We start from the raw sequence: 18,552 nt of genomic DNA, 5'->3' as shown, positions 1-18,552 counted from the left end.
GCTATTCTAAGATTCTAGGGTATGGCTCACCATTTAGTATGTTTTCAAATTTTTTGGTAATTCATGTTCAGCTATAATGAATAATTTTATAATAGTGTCATTATCTTTAAAAGGAAAAAAATGTAGTTTAATCTGTAAGAATCTAGGTGGCAGAACAGAGAACCCGTTTTTCAAAAGCCACACTCAAATCTGCTTTAAGACTAAAATGTGGTCACTTAATTGTTTAGTCAATGCTCTATTATCTACTTGGTCCATATGTAGTGCTTGGCATAAACCTCAAATATTTCAAGAGTTCATGTTGTCCTTAGTCTTGGCAGGAATTATTCCCAACGTCCTCTTTTGTCAAAGGTCTAGATAGTTCGAATGGATTTATTGAGCCACATTGGAAAATCAGGGGAACGCTGAGGGATCAACCAGAACTGGGCTGGTTACGCTCTGCACCTCTGCAGCTTCAGAAAGCTGGGGGTTTCCATGGAGAGCAAGGTGAATGAACAATTGCTCCGGATCAGATGATTTTGGGGCAAGTCAGGACGGGAAGAGGACAGTGCAATGATGATTAGTATAGTTTATTAATGCCTGGTTAGCTCCCTCTAAGGTGAGGACATTATTGATCTGAATAAAAAGTTTATGTACAACAGCCTCAGAATTTACTTATATATTGGTCTCTATATGATCTTTTTAAGGGATATTAATATCTTTAGACTCATACATTTTAACATGTTAAATTCTGCTTTTGTAACTGGTCTACAAATTTAAGTTTTTGAATAAAAGCTGGCATAAAATTTTTTTTAATAAGCTTATTTTAACATAGTCTGACAGGGTAAAACCACCGAAAAGCGGTCACAGAACCTTTTGCGTATGTGCCTTAAAGGGTGAGAGCTGACCCCTCCCCTTTTCTCCTTGTTAACTCCCTCTAACTTCCACTATTTGCCTTCTCCCTTGGCTGCCCTTCATTTGAGCCTCTTTGCAAACCTGAGAGCTCTGCTTATCACTTCTCTGCAGCAAATCTTCAGGTGCGACACTCTTCCTTAACTGCAAACAACCATATTTTGTTTCAATAACATTACACACACAAGAAAGAAATACGTTGTTTGGGTTTAATTCATTTGTCACCTAGCATTGTATACTTGGTTACCTTTCCGTTACTCATTTCTCAGTTTCCCAAAGGTTAGAAGATTTCAGTTCTTTCCTCCACACACACCAAAAACTGTAAAAAGAGCCCCAGGTTTAGGCAAATTTTACTCACTGAACTACTAAGTAAAATCAAGATAGATACAACTAAAGGGAAAATGGGTGTTTTATTTATCTGCTTAAACTTATACACCAACCAGCCAGACTGGTACTATTATCATCATGTATCAAAATAGGAAACATCATATAATTAGGAGTTACAGTAAAACAGCAAAAGGGACAAAGGAAAATATGGAAGCACATTAGAGCTTAACCCTTTATCTGAACAATTAAGGTTTTTAACAGGTAAAACCTCCCAATCCCAGAAAATACAAATAACCCTTTACCACATATCTCAGTACTTTTATTTCCTATTCTTGAGGTTAGATTCTAGATCCCAAAGATACCCAAACTAGTTATACCTGGTCATCTATATATATAGCCAGACATCTTTTATCATGTCCATAGCAGGCAAGTCTACAGAAAACCTCTTTGATTAGGCTGCAATCAAATCCCTTACCCTCCACCATTTACACTATAGGCATAATGAGATGCAGGATATCAAGGCAGAGAAACCAAACTCTTAAAGAAGAAAAATCCTGTAAGTGATACTGCCTTGCACTGCCCAAACTGAGACTGAATAAAATACCCATTGTCACACATCTTCAGGCTGTAGGTTCATGGAGTAATTTGGGAATACATCTATGATCTGCTGGGTGCTAAAATACTTAGTGGTTTGCTGTATTACATTATGGCTTTCCCCAGCAGTTTCCAAAGTGGCCTCCAAATCACTGACAGAATTTTGCTGGAACTGGATCTGGGGCTGCAAGGATTCTTCAAAGCTGTGGTACTGATTGTTCCAGGCCTGGTTGCTCCAAGCCTGGCCATTCCAGCCTTGTGGGCACCAGGTCTGGCTGTTCCAGGAATGGTTGCTCCAAGTGGGGTTATTCCAGGTCTGGTTGCTCCACATGGCAAGGTTTCCAGAAGCGTTCACCAGGTATCCCTGGTGGTAGGAATAGACGCCTGGATATTCTACAGTTGCTGAGCCGTTCTGAAAAGAGAAGCGTCAATTAACTGAATGGGTACAAGGAAAAATGGAATGGACTATGGCTGGGTTGCATGCTTTAGCAGTGGTCCAAAGGAAAGTCACTAAAGGGAAAGAGCAGAAAACAAGTTTCCCATTACCTGGGCCATGCCATCGCTATTCCTTGGCCAGTTGTTTTTCTGCCACCTCTTACATTTCATTCTCTGGTTCTGGAACCAGGTCTTAACCTGCGGGAAAAAGGTGACAGGAAAACATAGAATACCAGTAATGCAGATGTACTATGGATCAAAAAGCATTGTTAATGTTTTGTTTTGTTTTTTCCCCTCAACAACTCCAACTGTCTAAAGCTCAGGAACAAAAATTGAACTTCTAGAGTCCTTTTTCTTATATCTTAAACCAATGTTCTATGACAAGCCCCTCAAGGCAGTTGGCTCCTTTTTAATAAACCTAACCAGTTATAGAAGACACACTGAAAATGTACTAACTAGAAGCTCACATTTAATGTCTACTCATCTCCCTTTTCATAAAGCCTCAAGTGCTGTTAGTCAGTTATAGGAAATTTGTTTGCAATAAAAAACACCCCTCCCTGAAGCATGTTTAATGTGGTAATAATGGTATTTCCAGTTGGTTTATAAAGTTAAATTAGAATATGAAATCACAGAAGGACTGGATGTATGAAAATGTGTGTGTGTGTGTATTAGAATAGAAGTATGGAACCAGTGAGAAAAAACACAGAATGTGAATAAAATGGCTGATAAATATATGAAAAATGATTAACTTCATTAGTAATCAACTGCAAACAGTTCAACACAAAAGACGCAATAGGGGGTTCCCCAGGGGAAAAGGGGTAAATAAATTATGACACATTCATTCATAATAGCCTACTTAATGATGGTCATGAAACAAGTTACAAAGATTCTACTTTCACATTAAAATTACTGTAGATGGGTACATAGAAAAATGTCAGTTATGCTCATCTGCAAATGAGCCTTTTACTTGTATTTCTTATTGCAACACCACCAACCAGAACAAAGCCCACCTGTTTGTAGCTAAGGTTCAGGATGTTGGAAAGTTCTTGCATCTGCTGGAGGCTGAGGTATTTCTGTCTCTGAAATCTATCATTGAGTACACATAGCTGTGTCTGAGAGAACACAGTTCGGATCTTCTGCTTTTTGACCTGGACTTTGTCTTCCTTGCTCACTGGGCTTTTCTCCACAGGAGTGGGTAGGAATTCCACTCTGGGACTGGTGGAAGAATCAGGGCTGTGCTGAACCAGCAGATCCACGGAGAAAGGGAGAGGAGAGACTGCTGGGAAAAAAATGGCATGTTTCTCCAACTTTTCAACTATTAAATTGTATTCACAGCTTTTTTTTTTTCCAAAGGACTTTTAATTAAGTCCTCACAACCTCAGAGCTAAGCAGTAAGTAGTAACTTAATGAACACTTTGCCAACATTTGTATGATGCCACTAGTGTCACCATTTCCCATATGAAGACATGGCTAGGGAACAGAGTGAGACTCCAACCTCTTTGACAACCACCTTTTACTGTGAATGGATGTTCAAGAGCCACACCCTGGCTGTTCAAAAGGTGGGACAGATCACCTGAATCCCACCTACTGTGTTCCCTCCACAACTTCCTTTTGTAGACTTAATCATCACCTATATAATTTTTTTAACTGCAGGATCAGATTCTGGGGAACCCTATACAATTAAGTTTTGTTCTAAATACCAGGACTACCAGGAAATGTGAATTGTGAAGTTTCAATCCAGACTTTCCCATTACTACCTCTGTGACCTCATCTCCAAAATTATTCCTCCCTCAGACTTTCTTCCTTGATTAAAACAAAGGAGCAGATAAAATTGCCCAGCACATATGCTGATGGACAGTGACTGTAATGGGATTTGTAGGGGGGACGGACGACTTGGTGTAGGGGAGAGCCTAGTAAACATAATATTCTTCATGTAATTGCAGATTAATGATAACAAAAAAAAGGGGGGGATTACTCCCTGATAGGATAAAATTAACTGCAAATCAATGATTAATGCATGCTTTACATATCCTTAATTTTGATCTTTTAAAGGCTGTCGGATGATCAGCTATGGAAGTACATTTTTCTGATAATATTTCTTTCTCTTTAAAAAAAGAAAAAAAAATTTGCCCAGCACAGGAACTGGTATATACTGACTTTGTAATTAAGAATTATTAATTTCTTATATTGTCTGGATTTTGTAGCCACTTGAACTCTTAACTTCCCCCGAGGTATCTCTCCCCAGTGCTCGGCTCCCTTACCTGTCATGGAATAAATGAACAGCCTTTAAAAAGTGAAAAATCACTGTCTTGTGTTTCTTGCAAGTAGCTCTAAGAAGAAAAGAAAGTCCTCAACTAATGGCTAAAAGTGGGGCATCTCCTAAAAAATAACTACACAAACTTGCAATTGGCCTGCTAAAGACATACACATCCCACTCGCTCATTTTCAAAATATTCCTCCTACAATCCAGTTTCAACGTTTGAAATTATAAAAGGACATTAACCCAAAGTTAGGAAAACAGGGTAACAGTAACATCTAACACTTTCAAATAACAGCAATTATTTTGTTAACTCATTCCTTCTTCGTAACGTTTACAATTGCAATCTTACAGGTTTTCAAGCTATTTTTCTCGACCATTGAAATAATGGCACTCAGGTAAAAGTTGGTTTAGCTTTTTTAACAACTACTGCCGAATTGATTTTTCAAAAAAGCGGTCCCGGATTTACAGTGTCTGAGCACCCCCCCACTTTCCAGGTCCTGTTTAGAAGTTTTAGTACTAGAGTACAAGTTTTGAAGTCAAACTGGATTTCATATCCAAGCGCCAGACACCTGTTTGACTGTCAGCCGGTTAAACCTCCTGGAATTACCTACCATTAAATGGGGTGAACGCTTCCTTGGGATTTAGCACACTCAGGTACAGCAGATGCTCAAAAACTCAGAGCACCCACACATCCAAAGGGAGAATAGCCAACTGCAACAGTTATATATGGCGTGGCAAACCATTTCAATAAGGTGTGACTATTATGTGATTCATATAATTCACCCTTTCTGGCACTCCTTGAGTAGGCAAAAGGAAAAGGTGATGCTCACCCCGCCCCCAACCCCAAGCTGTGATCTTCTGACTTCTGGCTTGGTAGTAACATGTATTGTTACTGTACGCCAGGAGCTGTAAAGGTTTACACAGCAGCTCATTTATCAAAACATATTTGGGTTTCCACTGTGCCTATGCACGTAAGCGCGGAAATAGTGAACGGCTGAATTGCTGTGTCCCTTGCCTCTCTGTCCACAAGTCTGATCTGACACCTGGCACACATGTGAAGGGCACCGCACCAATTTCCACTGAAAGAACAGGTGTCCAGAGATGAGTCCGTAGTGACACCTAATGAGCTAGAGATACTCACGAGAGAAATGGTTGACCCTTACCCCACCCCTTTCCTTCTTTCTCTTTGTCTCAAGGAAATTTCAAGGACTCAGTTTTCTCTTACCCATCTCCACGTGGGGTGTCTCAGCAGATGACATTTGCAAGGATGCATAATTTTCTTCAGGCTCATAAGTCTCGGGCACTGGAGAACGGTCCCCTGAATTGGATGCCTCTGGACAAGGCAGGCCCTGGGGAGGAGCTGGGTCCACACTCATGTTGCTGAGTTGGGGGGAAAGGAAAAAAGCGAAAGAGCTAGATTGTCAGCAAGGCCCAGGCCGGAGTATCCTGGTGGAAGGGCTTAGAGAAAGAGGGCCTCCAAAAGCAAAAGCACCAAAGAGAAGGACAAGGTGAGTCACCTCTGCTGTAACCAACACCAAGCGGCCTAATCTAGCTAAATGGGAACAATTTTGAGGCTCTAGATTTATAAGGAAGACTCCGCCATCCTGAGACCCGCCCCTCCTGGCAGCCCCACGCCCACACACACCCTAGCGAATTCTGTTAATCCCGTCTGCCAGTCTCACCCAGGCCATTGTAATGCAAAAAGTAGCTGCCGGGTAACCCAGACCGGGTGGGGAACGGGGAAACTGGGGCCACAGAACCTGCAGGAAAAGCAAGTCAAGCAATTAAATATTTCTGGGTTCACCATTTTTCCACCTTTTAAAATCAAAGATGCACCTCCTGTTCTTGAGGCTACCGCAGATGATTCAAAGTCCCACTAGGACAATTAGTTTCTTGATTTGATACCTCTTAGGATCTCAACATTGAACCAGGAACTTCTACTACAAACAGCTCTTTCTCTTTGATTCACCTTAAGGTCCCAATAAAACAGACTGTTACTGATGAGGTATCGGTTGATGTTAAAAATTATACTTGTTTTCAACTGGTTTCTTTCTTGTTTTTTAGCATGCAGAAGAATAGGCAGGTCTTCCTGTTAGGCAGAAAGCCACCTGCTCATATCTTGTCTTTCTGCCTAACATTTCCACTTGGACTTTTCTTGTTTTTAACAAAAGCCAGCTGTGACCTGCTGACCAGAGACACTTTACTGCTCTGTTAGTAATTAGGTGTCTAAGGTTACGGTGGGAGACTTTAAATTAATTCTTAAACCCAAGTTACTGGACAGAATCTTGGCTCGATTTCCGCATCTGTACCTCCTTTGTGTTGTAAGAATGAAAGAAAATAAAGTGCTAAATACTCAGCATATTTGACACACTAGTGACCTACTAACAGTGGCTGTCAATAGATATTCTATCAGGATCCTATGCCCATGACCTCCAAGTTTGAAATTTCTTTTTTTGTGATTTTATTTTAATCCAGTGAACATGATGGAATGAAAGCACCACCTTCCTCTTTTATCTGGCACATTATTAGATGTCAAATAATGAAATTCATTGACCAGTAAACCAAAGCAACCAAAAGGAGAGAGGTAAAGAACATACTCTATGTGAATTATGTCCTGTTGCCAAAGTATTTGTGACAGCTTCCTTTGAAATAATGTTTGGCCTCCTGTCTATCTCTCCTTCCGAAGCAGTCATCTTCTACTGACGTTCCCCACACACACCCCGCCTCCCCCGTGGCTCTTTTCTTTAATTAGCTTTTTCTTCTCTAGCCTGCAGACCTGAAGTCCCCTTCATCGCCACTGTTAATTTTTTTTCTCGGTCTGTTTTCCAATGGAACAGTTGTGAGAGTCGGGTTCCGGCACTAACACAGTTACCGACAAACATAGTGACCTACAGCTTTCGACTTTACTCCCCAGTCTCAAATTCGACATTCAAGAAACCTCAGCTTTCTTTCTCATTTCCAATTTCCCACCTCTAAAGGATATTCCTAGCAAATTCCAGTTAAATATTTTTCTAAAATACAACCCTTGACGAATCCTGCCTGCACTCTGGTACTGGGGTCTCCACCTAGAGCTGCTGGCTTTGCTCCGGTGCAAAGTGACATTTGTTCACAATGCACAGACGCCAACTTGTGCGCTTAGGAGTATTGCCCAGTCCAAGGCAAGGGGATGAAATTCTATGGCATCTTTGGTCTTCTCAGACCATCCTTATGGAGGGGAGACGAGTAGGAGAAGGAGCTTCAAGGAGAGGGTGGATGGACATACATTGTACTTCAGGGCAGGCAGTCTCGAAAATATGATTTCCTTAAAATGAATTTTTATGATCATTATTTATTATTCTATTTATTATTTGATTTTTAAGGAAATATGGTTATGGATGTTAACTAAACTTACTCTGATAATCACTTGGCATGGCCACATACCAGATCGTGTTGTGCACCTTAAACTAATACAAGGTAATAGCAATTACATCCTAGTAAGACTGTGGGGGGGGGGGGGGGCAGCAGGAAATAAAAAAGAGTTAAACTTGGATTCCTGGCTCTCAATTAGCACAGTTTGGTGAATGAGGGCAGTCAAGGCCACCAAATACTTCACTTTGCCTGCAGCTCTCTAAACTGCAGGTACGAGAAGCTTTGTTCTTTTGGCGACGCGGGTGTTTGCATGGAAGCCTGGGAAGAATTCCCCCCTCCCCCCCTCCCCCCCGGCGTCCTATTGTACCTAGGGTGAGAGCCTCCGGACTGGAAGACCAAAGGGAAGGGGGCTGGTAGCTGGAAGGCAGACTTACAACATTCTTCGTCCGGGAAAGCCATTTGAATAAGGTTGAGAATGCTTCGGAAGCTGTCGGAGACTGGGTTTCTCGGGGTGGGTGTGCGCCGGGAGGAGGGGTGTGTTTAATGCGCTAGAGTCCAGAGCCAAAAATGCGAGAGTGATTCGGCGAAATCCTGATTTTAGGTTTTATTTTCCTAGGAGCATCATTTGACAAAGACGAGGGAAAAAACACAAAAACGCCGAATATTACAGATGCAAAATATTTTACAGATAAGGTTTATTCCCCCGTTATAGATAGGAAATGTACTTTCGGCAACACCATCTTTTTAAGAGCGCAAGCCTCCCAACTTTTAGGCAGATTTTGCTGACTTGGCAAGCTAAGGAGGAGGTGACAGTCATCCCTGGTATTAACATAGACTTCACTGTCCCTCAGTTTTAAGGAATACTGTATACAGCAAACGTGGAATTATCAAAAAATTAAATTTTTTTATTACACTCTTACGAAGGTTTCACACGAAAAAACAATGTGATTACTACATTTACCCATATTATCAAGTCCCCCCCATGCCCCATTGCAGTCACTGCCCATCAGTGTAGTAAGATGCCACAGATTCTCTATTTGCCTTCTCTGTGCTACACTGTTTTCCCCGTGTTCCCCCATGTACTAAACATAATACCCCTCAGTCCCCTTCTCCCTCCCTCCTCATTCCTCCCCTTTAGTAATCACTAGTTCTTTTTTGGAGTCTCTGAGTCTGCTGCTATTTTATTCCTTCAGTTTTGCTTCGTTGTTATACTCCACAAATGAGGGAAATCATTTGGCACTTGTCTTTCTCCACTTGGCATATTTCACTGAGCATAATATCCTTCAGCTCCATCCATGTTGCAAATGGTAGAATTTGTTTCTTATGGCTGAATAGTACTCCATTGTGTATATGTACCACCTCTTCTTTATCCATTCATCTACTGATGGACTCTTAGGTTGCTTCCATATCTTGGCTATTGTAAAAAGTGCTGCGATAAACATAGGGGTGCATATGTCTTTTTGAATCTGAGAAGTTGTATTCTTTGTGTAAATTCCAAGGAATGGAATTCCCGGGTCAAATGGTATTTCTATTTTTAGTTTTTGAGGAACCTCCATATTGTTTTCCACAATGGTTGAACTAGCTGACATTACCACCAGCAGTGTAGGAGGGTTCCCCTTTCTCTGCATCCTTGCCAGCATTTGTTGTTCTTAGTCTTTTCAATGTTGGCCATCTTTACTGGTGTGAGGTGATATCTCATTGTGATTTTAATTTGCATTTCCCTGATGATTAGTGATGTGGAGCATCTTTTCATGTGTCTGTTGGCGAAATTATCAAATTTATGATTGATTTATTATTAGTGGAATGATCATATTTATTAGGGATTGATCATTGCTTTTACTCTTCACCCCACTGTTCACTTAAGTTTACCTGAGTATATCCAAATTGATAGGCATTCACTCATTTTCTTTTTACTTAATTCCCATGTAAGTTTCTGCTCCTATTTCTACACTGTTTCATTCTACCTAAGAAACTCATTATATAAGTAACTGTTCCTTGTCCACATGTGTACAAACATATGTGTATGTATAGTTAGTGATTTAACACGCATTTACTGGCCAGGAACTATTTACTGGTTTATTGCTTACTTCCATTAATAATTAAGGACGGCCTATCATGTGCCAGAGAGCACATCTGTATTTTGAGGAGCTAACAATTTAGCAGAGTAGATCAAAATACATCGAAAAAGTTATAATATTGTGTAATATGTATTAAAAACATACAACAATCCACAGTCTGCCCCAGATGCTGAGGGAGCATAAACAAGGGGAGGTGTGGCTGGAGAGTAAGAAAAGGCTTCTTGAAAGATCTTCAACTGAGCTGAAATGAAAATGTTGAGAACAGGGAAGGGAATTCCAGAACAATCTGGGCAGAGGCAGCGTCAGAAAAGGATAGGTCATTGGAAATTAGGGTGTAGGCACCTGAGAGGTAATGAAGTGACATGAGTAGTAAAAAACTCTAAGTTTTGAAATAAATCTCTCATTAGTTTACACTCCCCTGGTGTTTTACCTACTAACCTGGTGGTTCTCACTCTGTCTCCTTTCTGATTCTTCCTTATTCCCCATACATCTAAAAGTCAGAGTGTGCCAAAGCTTATTTCTGAAACCTCTTTTCTATTTACACTCACTGCCTGGTGATCTTATCCGGTCTTACAACTTCAAGTAACATTCATATGCTTTTGACTCTCAGAGGTCAAGGCTACCGCTCTACAGTCTTCATCCCAGACCCATTCCTCAAACTCAAGTCTCATATATCCAACTGCCTACCTTCAGTTTCCCCTGGGATTTCTAACAGGCATCACAAAATCAATGTTTCCAAAATAAACCTCTCATGCTCCTCCCTAGACAGGTTCCATCCATCATTTTCTCCCATCTCAGCGTATGACAATTCCACCTTCCTAATTGCTCAGTTCAAAGTCTTAAAGTCATCCTTGTTAACTATGCCTTCAAACTATATCTAGAATCATCAACTATACCTCAATTAAAAGTAAATAAATACATAACTACCACCTTCAGTTACAGAAAAGAAAAAATATGCAGAAGCCAACTATTTCCTTCACTTTTTATCCCCACCCATCTGTCCTCTTTCTACTGTTTGAGTGGGTTTTTGATCATCACATGGGCTAGGGCTTGGAGAACCAGCAACGTCACAAGAAATAGTTTTATTTTTTAAAGAACACATGTTTATTTTATTATTGCCTAAGTCACAGGACAGCTGGGGCCTTGCAGTTACCTGTGGCCTCTGGCAAGAGACTAAGCTCACACTGGCAAGTGTGCCAGCCCAGCTGCACTTGACCTCTCCAAGTATCTCCAAGGCTACTGCTCTACAAAGCACCACTTATCACTTGGATTATTCTAAGAGGCTGCCAACTGTTTCCCCTTTTGTAATCTAGCCTTCCTATAATTTATCTCAACATAGTGGCCAGAATGAATTTTTGTTAAGACAAGTCACATCAAGCTACTGCTTTGCTCAAAAATCCTCCTTTGGCTTTCTCCTATTCAGAGAAACAAGTCAAAATAGTGAACTACATAAGCTCTTCTCTGACCTTGTACTTTACTGCTGTCTCCTCCTCCCTCATGAAGCTGCTTCCGGGAACATGCCAGGAAAGCTGCAGAATAGGGCTTGTGCCCTTATTTTTATCTTTCTCTGATCCGTTCGTCCCTCAGAAATCTTACCAGTTTGATCTCCCATCTCCTTTAAATCTTTAAAATATTGACTTCTCAATGATTTCTTCCACTTCCCATCCTTCTCCACTTGATTTTTCTTCATGGCAATTATCACCATCTTGCATAATAAATATTCTATGTCTATCATTCATCTATCCAACCATCCATCTATCTATCCATGTCTATTATCTATCATCTATCTATCTATCTATCTATCATCAACTATCTGTCTCATCTACTTATATCATCTACCATCTTCTATCTCCCTACTGCAACTAAAATATAAGCTCTGTGAGAGCAATTATTTAAATCTTTGCTATTTTTGCTCAGTGTAGTATCCCCAGCCCTAGAAGAGTGTGGTGCGTGGACCAACATGAACAGCATCACCTGAGAGCTTGCTAGAAACACATATGGATGGGCTTCACTACAGAATTATTGATTAGGAATATCTGGTTGGGGTTGACTAGGAATCTGTGTTTAAAAAGTTCTCCAGGTGATTCTTTAGCTGCCATTGTTTGAGAACCATTCTAGAACAGTACCAGGCACATAGTAGAAAACTTCAATCCCTATTTGTTGACCAAGGAATGGGTTTAAATGAGATATAGGACTTTGCAAGCAAATAGAGAAGTGGGAGCCATTCCTTACATTTAAATATTAAATTGCACTTCAATGTGATATACAAAATAACCCTTAAAAAAAACAACAATGCTCTTTGCTTCATGTCCCTAAGCTGAGTTCAATGAGCCTGGAGCTCTTTTAAAGAACTGACTTTAACTTGAGACAAAGAGTCAATTCTTCTGGCTCCTCTGGGAGATAGATAACTCTTAATTTACCTGTGTTGTAAAGGTGAACCATGCAGCTACCCAGACTGCTGCTGTAGAGATTGCAAATGGAAACACACAGCATCTCTTCTTATTGTGCCTGTTTTAGCTGTGAGAGCACAAACACTTTTTTCCCCCCTTAAAAGAAATTTCTTACTCTGAAAAAACTTTAAACTTACGTAGTGGACAATATGATAAACCCTCATAACGTACCTGTCACCCAGCTCAAGGAATGTACTCACGGCCTATCTTGTTTCATCAATGGCCTTAGCATGAGTGCAAATTTTCAAGCCCAATAAAAGATTCATCTAATATGAAAATATGTGAGACGTCACTGACTCTTTTTCCACCATCCAAACCTTTATTCAGTCAATCAATAACTGTGTCAGGATAATTTTATTTCCTGGCATGTCTCCAGGCTGTGCCCTGGATGTTCAACAACACTCCCTTCACCCTTGTTCAGGCATCATCTTTTGCCCAGACCTTTGTAGACCTCAGGAAACTTTCCACAGACTGAACCAACTGTGCACCAGAGTGGCCTGCCTTCAACTCAGCCATATTATCCATCTGTACGGATTTCTCTAATTAAGCTCTCAGTTTACTCTCTCTGCCTGCTTCAAGACAGTTTCAAGCTTTGGCAAATTGTTCTACCCAAGCCATTACCATTGTCCTTAATGCTTTTCTTGCCCCTCTTTGCCTGGTTCATTTTTAGTTATTGTCCAGATTGAGTGTCACCCATTCTCCCCTTGAATTAGGTACCGCTTGCCTGTGCCTCAGTCCTCCTGCAACAGGAAGTTAATGCTTCAATTCATCCCACTTTGCATTTTAGTTATAGGTTTTGTGTGTGTTTGGATTCCTGGCTGGAATAATAACTCCCTCAGGGCTTGGTTTGTTACTATGACCTAGTGCTCTGCTACTCAAGTATAGGCCCCCTTTCTACATCAACATCACCTGGGAGCTTCTTGGAAATGCAAATTTTTGGGCTGGTTCTTACCACACACCCACTGAGTCAGAATCCCTGGGAGTGGGGCTCAGGAATCTGTCTTTTAAGATTTTATGATCCTTGTGCACCCTAAAGTTTGAGAACCATTGTTCTAGAATACATGCTTGGCAGTAGGGAAAAACCTCAATACACATTTATTAAATTAATGAAACAACTTCTGTGGTTAAAACACTGATATTCATAAAACTAGACAATTAGAAGAACTCTGAAAAAAACAAAACCAAATTTCTTACATGTCTGTCTGATTTGTATTTGTCAGATCTTACTCTAACTAAAAAGGGTTTTAATATTTAAGGACTAAATTATTATGTGTACCAAATTCTAAGGTCTTGTAGAGAGTTCAGAAGGATAAACTATTAAACTGAACTATCAGAGTTCTGACCCTGAGCAACCCTACTGATATTAGGGCTTTACTCCCTCTTTCCCACCCTGCCCACAGGGGATCTTTGCCCCCATGTAAAAAGGGATTTCTTTTTCCTCCCTCTGTGAAGTCTAGTCCCCAGGGAGGGGAGGAACATCTAGGAATGGCTACCAAAATTTAGCAACGTATAAAATTCCCCTGGGACAATGAGATACATATGATTGGACCAAAAGAGAACAGGCTCCTCGGTTTCTCAGTAGGTGTTAGAGAATGAGGAAGGAGAATTTAGAAAAAAATAGGTGATGGTGAGTGGAGTTGAAGAAAGTGAAGTGGTGGTGAGAATAAAGGGAAAATTCTAGCACCTTAGTGGTGCTTTAATTAGCTGGTCGTGGGATGAATTAAAGCATTAACCCTAATAAGATGGCATTTAAATATTGTACTTAGAATATTTCAAGACACCAGAGAATTCTAATATAAAGGGATTAGAGGAAGAGGGAGCAAAAGGTGCCTGCCTCCCAGGAATAAATAAGTTTAATTAGAAAAGAAAGAGTCCAAAGCTAAGAAAGAAGCATGGTGTTAAAAGAGGAATTCAAATTTAAGGAAGCATTTGTTGAAGGCATTAGAAAGGGTTAGGGCAAGAAGATGAGGAAATACGGCAAAGCTTTTTTTAATTAAAATTGAGGAATAATAGAGCGAAGTGAACAAATCTCAAGTTGTACAGCTTAATGAATTTTTACTTATGCATACAACTGTAGTAACCACCACCCAAATGCAGATAGCAGGATTTCTAGCACACCAGGAAGCCAGCCTGCATTTTTGCTAAAGGCCCAGGAATCTCAAAATCCAATGTCGCCTTAGACTTTTATCAAATTACTTCGTGTTTCAGACATGGAGTCAGACAGTCTGCATTTGAATCCTCTTTCCACCCACTAATTGTATGACAAATAGTTACACATTTCAGTGCCTCAGTTTTCTTCATGTAAATAACAAGTAAATAAACCTACACATTGACCACAAAGGTACGGGTCTTATCTGTAAGCTCAATAAATGTTAACTGTTACTATTTTCTCTGTCTAGGCTATATTTTAAGGAATCCATTAACTCATTCGCTCAACAAATATTTATTTATTAAGCATCTCTGAAGTGTCAGGTGCAGGGAGAAAGAAATGAATTATGCATGCTTCTCATACCAAAGTATTTTATAGTGTAATAGGGAGAAGAAGCCGTGCAAACAAATGAGAGCATTAAAGTGTTACTGGAACTGTGCCATAAATACAGGTGAGATATAGAAGGAGTACAAAGGAGTGACTTCTATCTTGGAGGGAAATGAATTAGGAATATCATCATAAAAAAATGGTACTTGAATTCAGTACTGAAAGACGGGCAGGCAGTAGGAAAAAAGTAAGCAAGCATGAAGAAGCCTGACATCTACAGGGGACTAGAGATGATGCTATAGCCAGGAGCTAGGAGCTAGGTTATCCAGGTCTCTGCCATGCTAGAGCTTGGATTTCACAGTAAAGGCAGTGGAGCCGCAGAAGGGTTTTTAGGTGGGGATGATATAATCAGTGTTGTCAGAACACCTAAAGAGGAATTGAGGAAGAGAGTGGAGCAGGACCCATTCAAGGCCAAATGCAATAATCTAGGCCAGGACTGGCAAACTGGGTTGGCTACTTGTTCCATAGGGTCCATGAACTAAGAGTGATTTTTTACATTTTTAAATGGTTTAGGGAAAAATAAATAAAAATGTTAGTATTTTTTAACTTGTGGAAAGTACATGAAGTTAAAATTTCAGTGTTTTAACTTGGACCATAGTTTTAACTTGGACAAAAGTTTTATTGGACCATAGTTACACTCATTCATTTATGTATTGTCTATGGCTGCTTTCATGCTACAACAGCGGAGTTTAGTTGTCACAAAAACCATATAGTTTGCAGATACTAAAATATTTACTACTTGACCCTTTGAAGAACAAAGTATGCTGACTCTGGAGCTATACAAAAGTGATGAGTCTCTGTGGAAGTGGGAACCATGCAGTGGGAGTGGAACAGGTGTATGACCTGTATTAGTAGGTAGACTTGATAGGGCTTGAAAACTATTTTGATATAAAGAGGAGTGGAGAATGCTAGGCCACTTTTTCTGGCTAGAGTTGCCGCCCACTTGATTTTGAATTACAAGCAGAGAATCATTTTGGAGGAGGTAATCACATTTCAGGTATGTTTAGATTAATGTATCTGAGATACAATCCAGATGTTGTTGAAATGAGGGACAAAACTCTTGAAAAAGGTCTCATTTCCTAGAGATTAGCATGCTCATAGTATATGGCTGGAAGTTGAAGCTCTGAAATCGACCGGAGTGAATAGGCAGAGCAAGGTTGCAAGCTCAGACATCTTAGGGACAGGTAGACAGACTATAAGATAAAAGTTGATAGAGACATGGAAATAAAAAGAATTCCTCAATTTCCCCTTAGTTTTCATGTAAGGGGAAATAAACATTTCAATAGTAAAGATATGTGGCAGATCTCACTCAGACTGAACAAGGCAGGGATTCCAGAAGACAATGGGGTATGGAGAGGACCAAGAGGATGGCAGGGATGGAGATCACGCATGTGCTCAGCAGCATGGACTTCCAGCCGCCAAGACTGACTGTTGCGTGCCCATCTGCCGCAGCAGAGACTAATACTGCATCCTCCCAATGGCCCCATTCCCTCAGGTGGGTGATTACCCATCTGCCTAGTGGCAGGTTAATTACATTGGACCACTGCAATCTTGGAAGAGGCAACCTTTTGCTCTTACTGGAACATACACTTACTCTAGATATGGATTTGCCTTCCTTGCATGCAATGCCTCTGTCAAACCCACCATTTGCTGGACTTAGCGAATGCATCATTCACTATCGTGGCATTCCATACTGCATTGCTTCTCACAGAGGAGTCCAGTTCATTGCAAAGGAAGTGCTGCAATGAGCTCATGCTTATGGAATTCAATTGTCTCACAATGTTTCCTATCATCCTAAAGTAGCTGGCCTGCTAGGATGGTGGAGTGGCTTTTGGAAGACTCAGCTACTGAGCCAGCTAGGTGGTAATACCTTTCAGGACAGGGGCAATGTCCTCTAGGAGGTTGCATGTACTGCAAATCAGTATCCAGTACATGGTGGTTTTTCTCCCATAGTCAGGACTTTAAGTCCAGGAATCCAGGAGGTAGAAATGAGAGTGGTATCACCTACTATTATCCCTAGTGATTCACTAGCAAAATTTCTGCTTTCAGTACCCATGACCTTAAGCGTGCTGGTCTGGAGATCATGCCATGTGATTACGGTCAATAGAGAATTACACCAACCCAATCTCAGCAGGATTACTAATGGCCCAGGCCCTTCAAGAATGAAGGTTTAGGTCACCTCACCAGGCAAAGAATCACTACCTTAAGTGCTTGCTGGGGGCAAAAGGAATATCTTTTAGCCTCTAAGCAAGTTTGATGATTATAATACAATATTGTCTATATTCATTATAATGTGCATTAGATCTTTCTTAGTGCTTATTGCATGTGGAGGGATTATGTAATGGGCGGTAGAAAAAGGAAGGTGTAAATACCGCTATGACCACGTGACCAGTTGCAGAAACAAAGACTGTAACTGTTACAGACATTTCTTCCCTTTCTTGTTACTGCATTAGTTACTGTGTTACTTAGTCTGCTCAGTCCGCCATAACCGAATATGACAGACTTGGTGGCTTAAACAACAGAATTCATTTTCTCAGTTTTGGAGGCTGGAAGTCCCCGATCAAGGTGCTGGTATGGTTGGTTTCTGGTGAGAATCCTCTTCCAGGTTTGCAGATGGCTGCCTTCTTAGTATGTCCTCTGGGTCTGCGTATTCTTGGTACCTCTCCCTCTTTTTATAAGGACATCAGTCCTATTGGATTAAGGCCCATCCTTTATGACCTCATTCAAATTTAATTACTTCTTGAAAGGTATTATCTGCAAACAGTCACATTGGGAGTTAGGGCTTCATTGTATGAATTTGAGGAGAAAATTCAGCCCATACAAGTTACAAGTGTGTGTGTGTGTGTGTGTGTGTGTGTGTGTGAGATATTTTTGTTTACATCCTTCCTTTATCCCTATCATCTAACATAAGATGTAGCAATAGTTAACTTTACATCATAGTATTTAAATTACAGGATGTCAAGAAGAGTGAACATCAACCAAAGACTTTGCATCATCTTTTTGGGAAAGAGCATGGTTTGGTTGTACACAGGGTAGTTGTATTATGTTAGGCAAAGTATAACTTTGCTATTTTCTTTATTTGGAGATTATATATGGTTTAAGGAGATGTATATGGATGTCAAGGTGACAAGGTGTGAGCTATGATGGTTAATTTTATGTGTCAACATGGATAGTCTATAGTGTCCTATTCAATTAAACACTATTCTAGGTGTTGCTGTAAAAGTATTTTGTATATGTAGTTAATGTCTGCTCTCAGCTGACTTTAAGTAAAGGACATTATTCTTAATCGTCTGGGTTGGCCTTATCCAATCAGACAAAAGGCCCTGAGCAAAACCTAGGTTTCACTGAGGAAGAAGAAATTCCACCTGTGGACTTTTTTACCTTCTGCCTAACAGTTCCTGGTGGGCTGGCCCACCCTATGGATTTTGGATTTGCCATTTTCCCCAATCACGTAAGTCAATTCCTTAAATATCTATATCTATAAAATACATTATTATAATAATATCTATCTATCTAAATAAATATATATCTATATTTATATAACTATATATATATATCCTACTGGTTCTCTTTCTACAGTAGAACCCCCATTTAGCTGTTTTGTATGTTATCAGTGAATATACTCAAGAAAGTTAA

At 40.2% G+C, this 18,552-nt stretch overlaps 1 protein-coding gene across 2 annotated transcripts; it reads right to left on the bottom strand.

Annotated features, from left to right (window-relative positions):
- Positions 1-1,825: 1,825 nt before the first annotated feature.
- NANOG (Nanog homeobox) lies at positions 1,826-5,880 on the bottom strand. Of its 2 annotated transcripts, none has more exons than XM_017652304.2 (4): positions 5,730-5,880; positions 3,255-3,520; positions 2,356-2,442; positions 1,826-2,221 (listed from the first exon to the last, which is right to left on the bottom strand). In XM_017652304.2, exons 1-4 carry the CDS (start codon positions 5,878-5,880, stop codon positions 1,826-1,828), a joined length of 900 nt encoding a protein of 299 aa, XP_017507793.2. The 2 variants fall into 2 exon arrangements, with proteins under 2 accessions (XP_017507793.2, XP_073079108.1); XM_073223007.1 differs by having other exon boundaries at positions 1,826-2,173.
- Between the last annotated feature and the right edge of the window lie 12,672 nt (positions 5,881-18,552).

The sequence above is a fragment of the Manis javanica genome, chromosome 15 (genome assembly GCF_040802235.1).
Source record: "Manis javanica isolate MJ-LG chromosome 15, MJ_LKY, whole genome shotgun sequence".
Taxonomy (NCBI): Eukaryota; Metazoa; Chordata; class Mammalia; order Pholidota; family Manidae; genus Manis; species Manis javanica.
This window is presented reverse-complemented; position numbering and strand designations above follow the sequence as displayed.

Excerpts from the sequence above, each read along its gene's own strand:
- NANOG (XM_017652304.2), bottom strand. The coding sequence starts at position 5,880 with ATGAGTGTGGACCCAGCTCCTCCCCAGGGCCTGCCTTGTCCAGAGGCA. Across the intron at positions 2,443-3,254 it reads TGAACCTTAGCTACAAACAG|GTTAAGACCTGGTTCCAGAA; the intron begins GTGGGCTTTGTT and ends TTTTTCCCGCAG. Across the intron at positions 2,222-2,355 it reads ATAGCGATGGCATGGCCCAG|AACGGCTCAGCAACTGTAGA; the intron begins GTAATGGGAAAC and ends TTCTCTTTTCAG.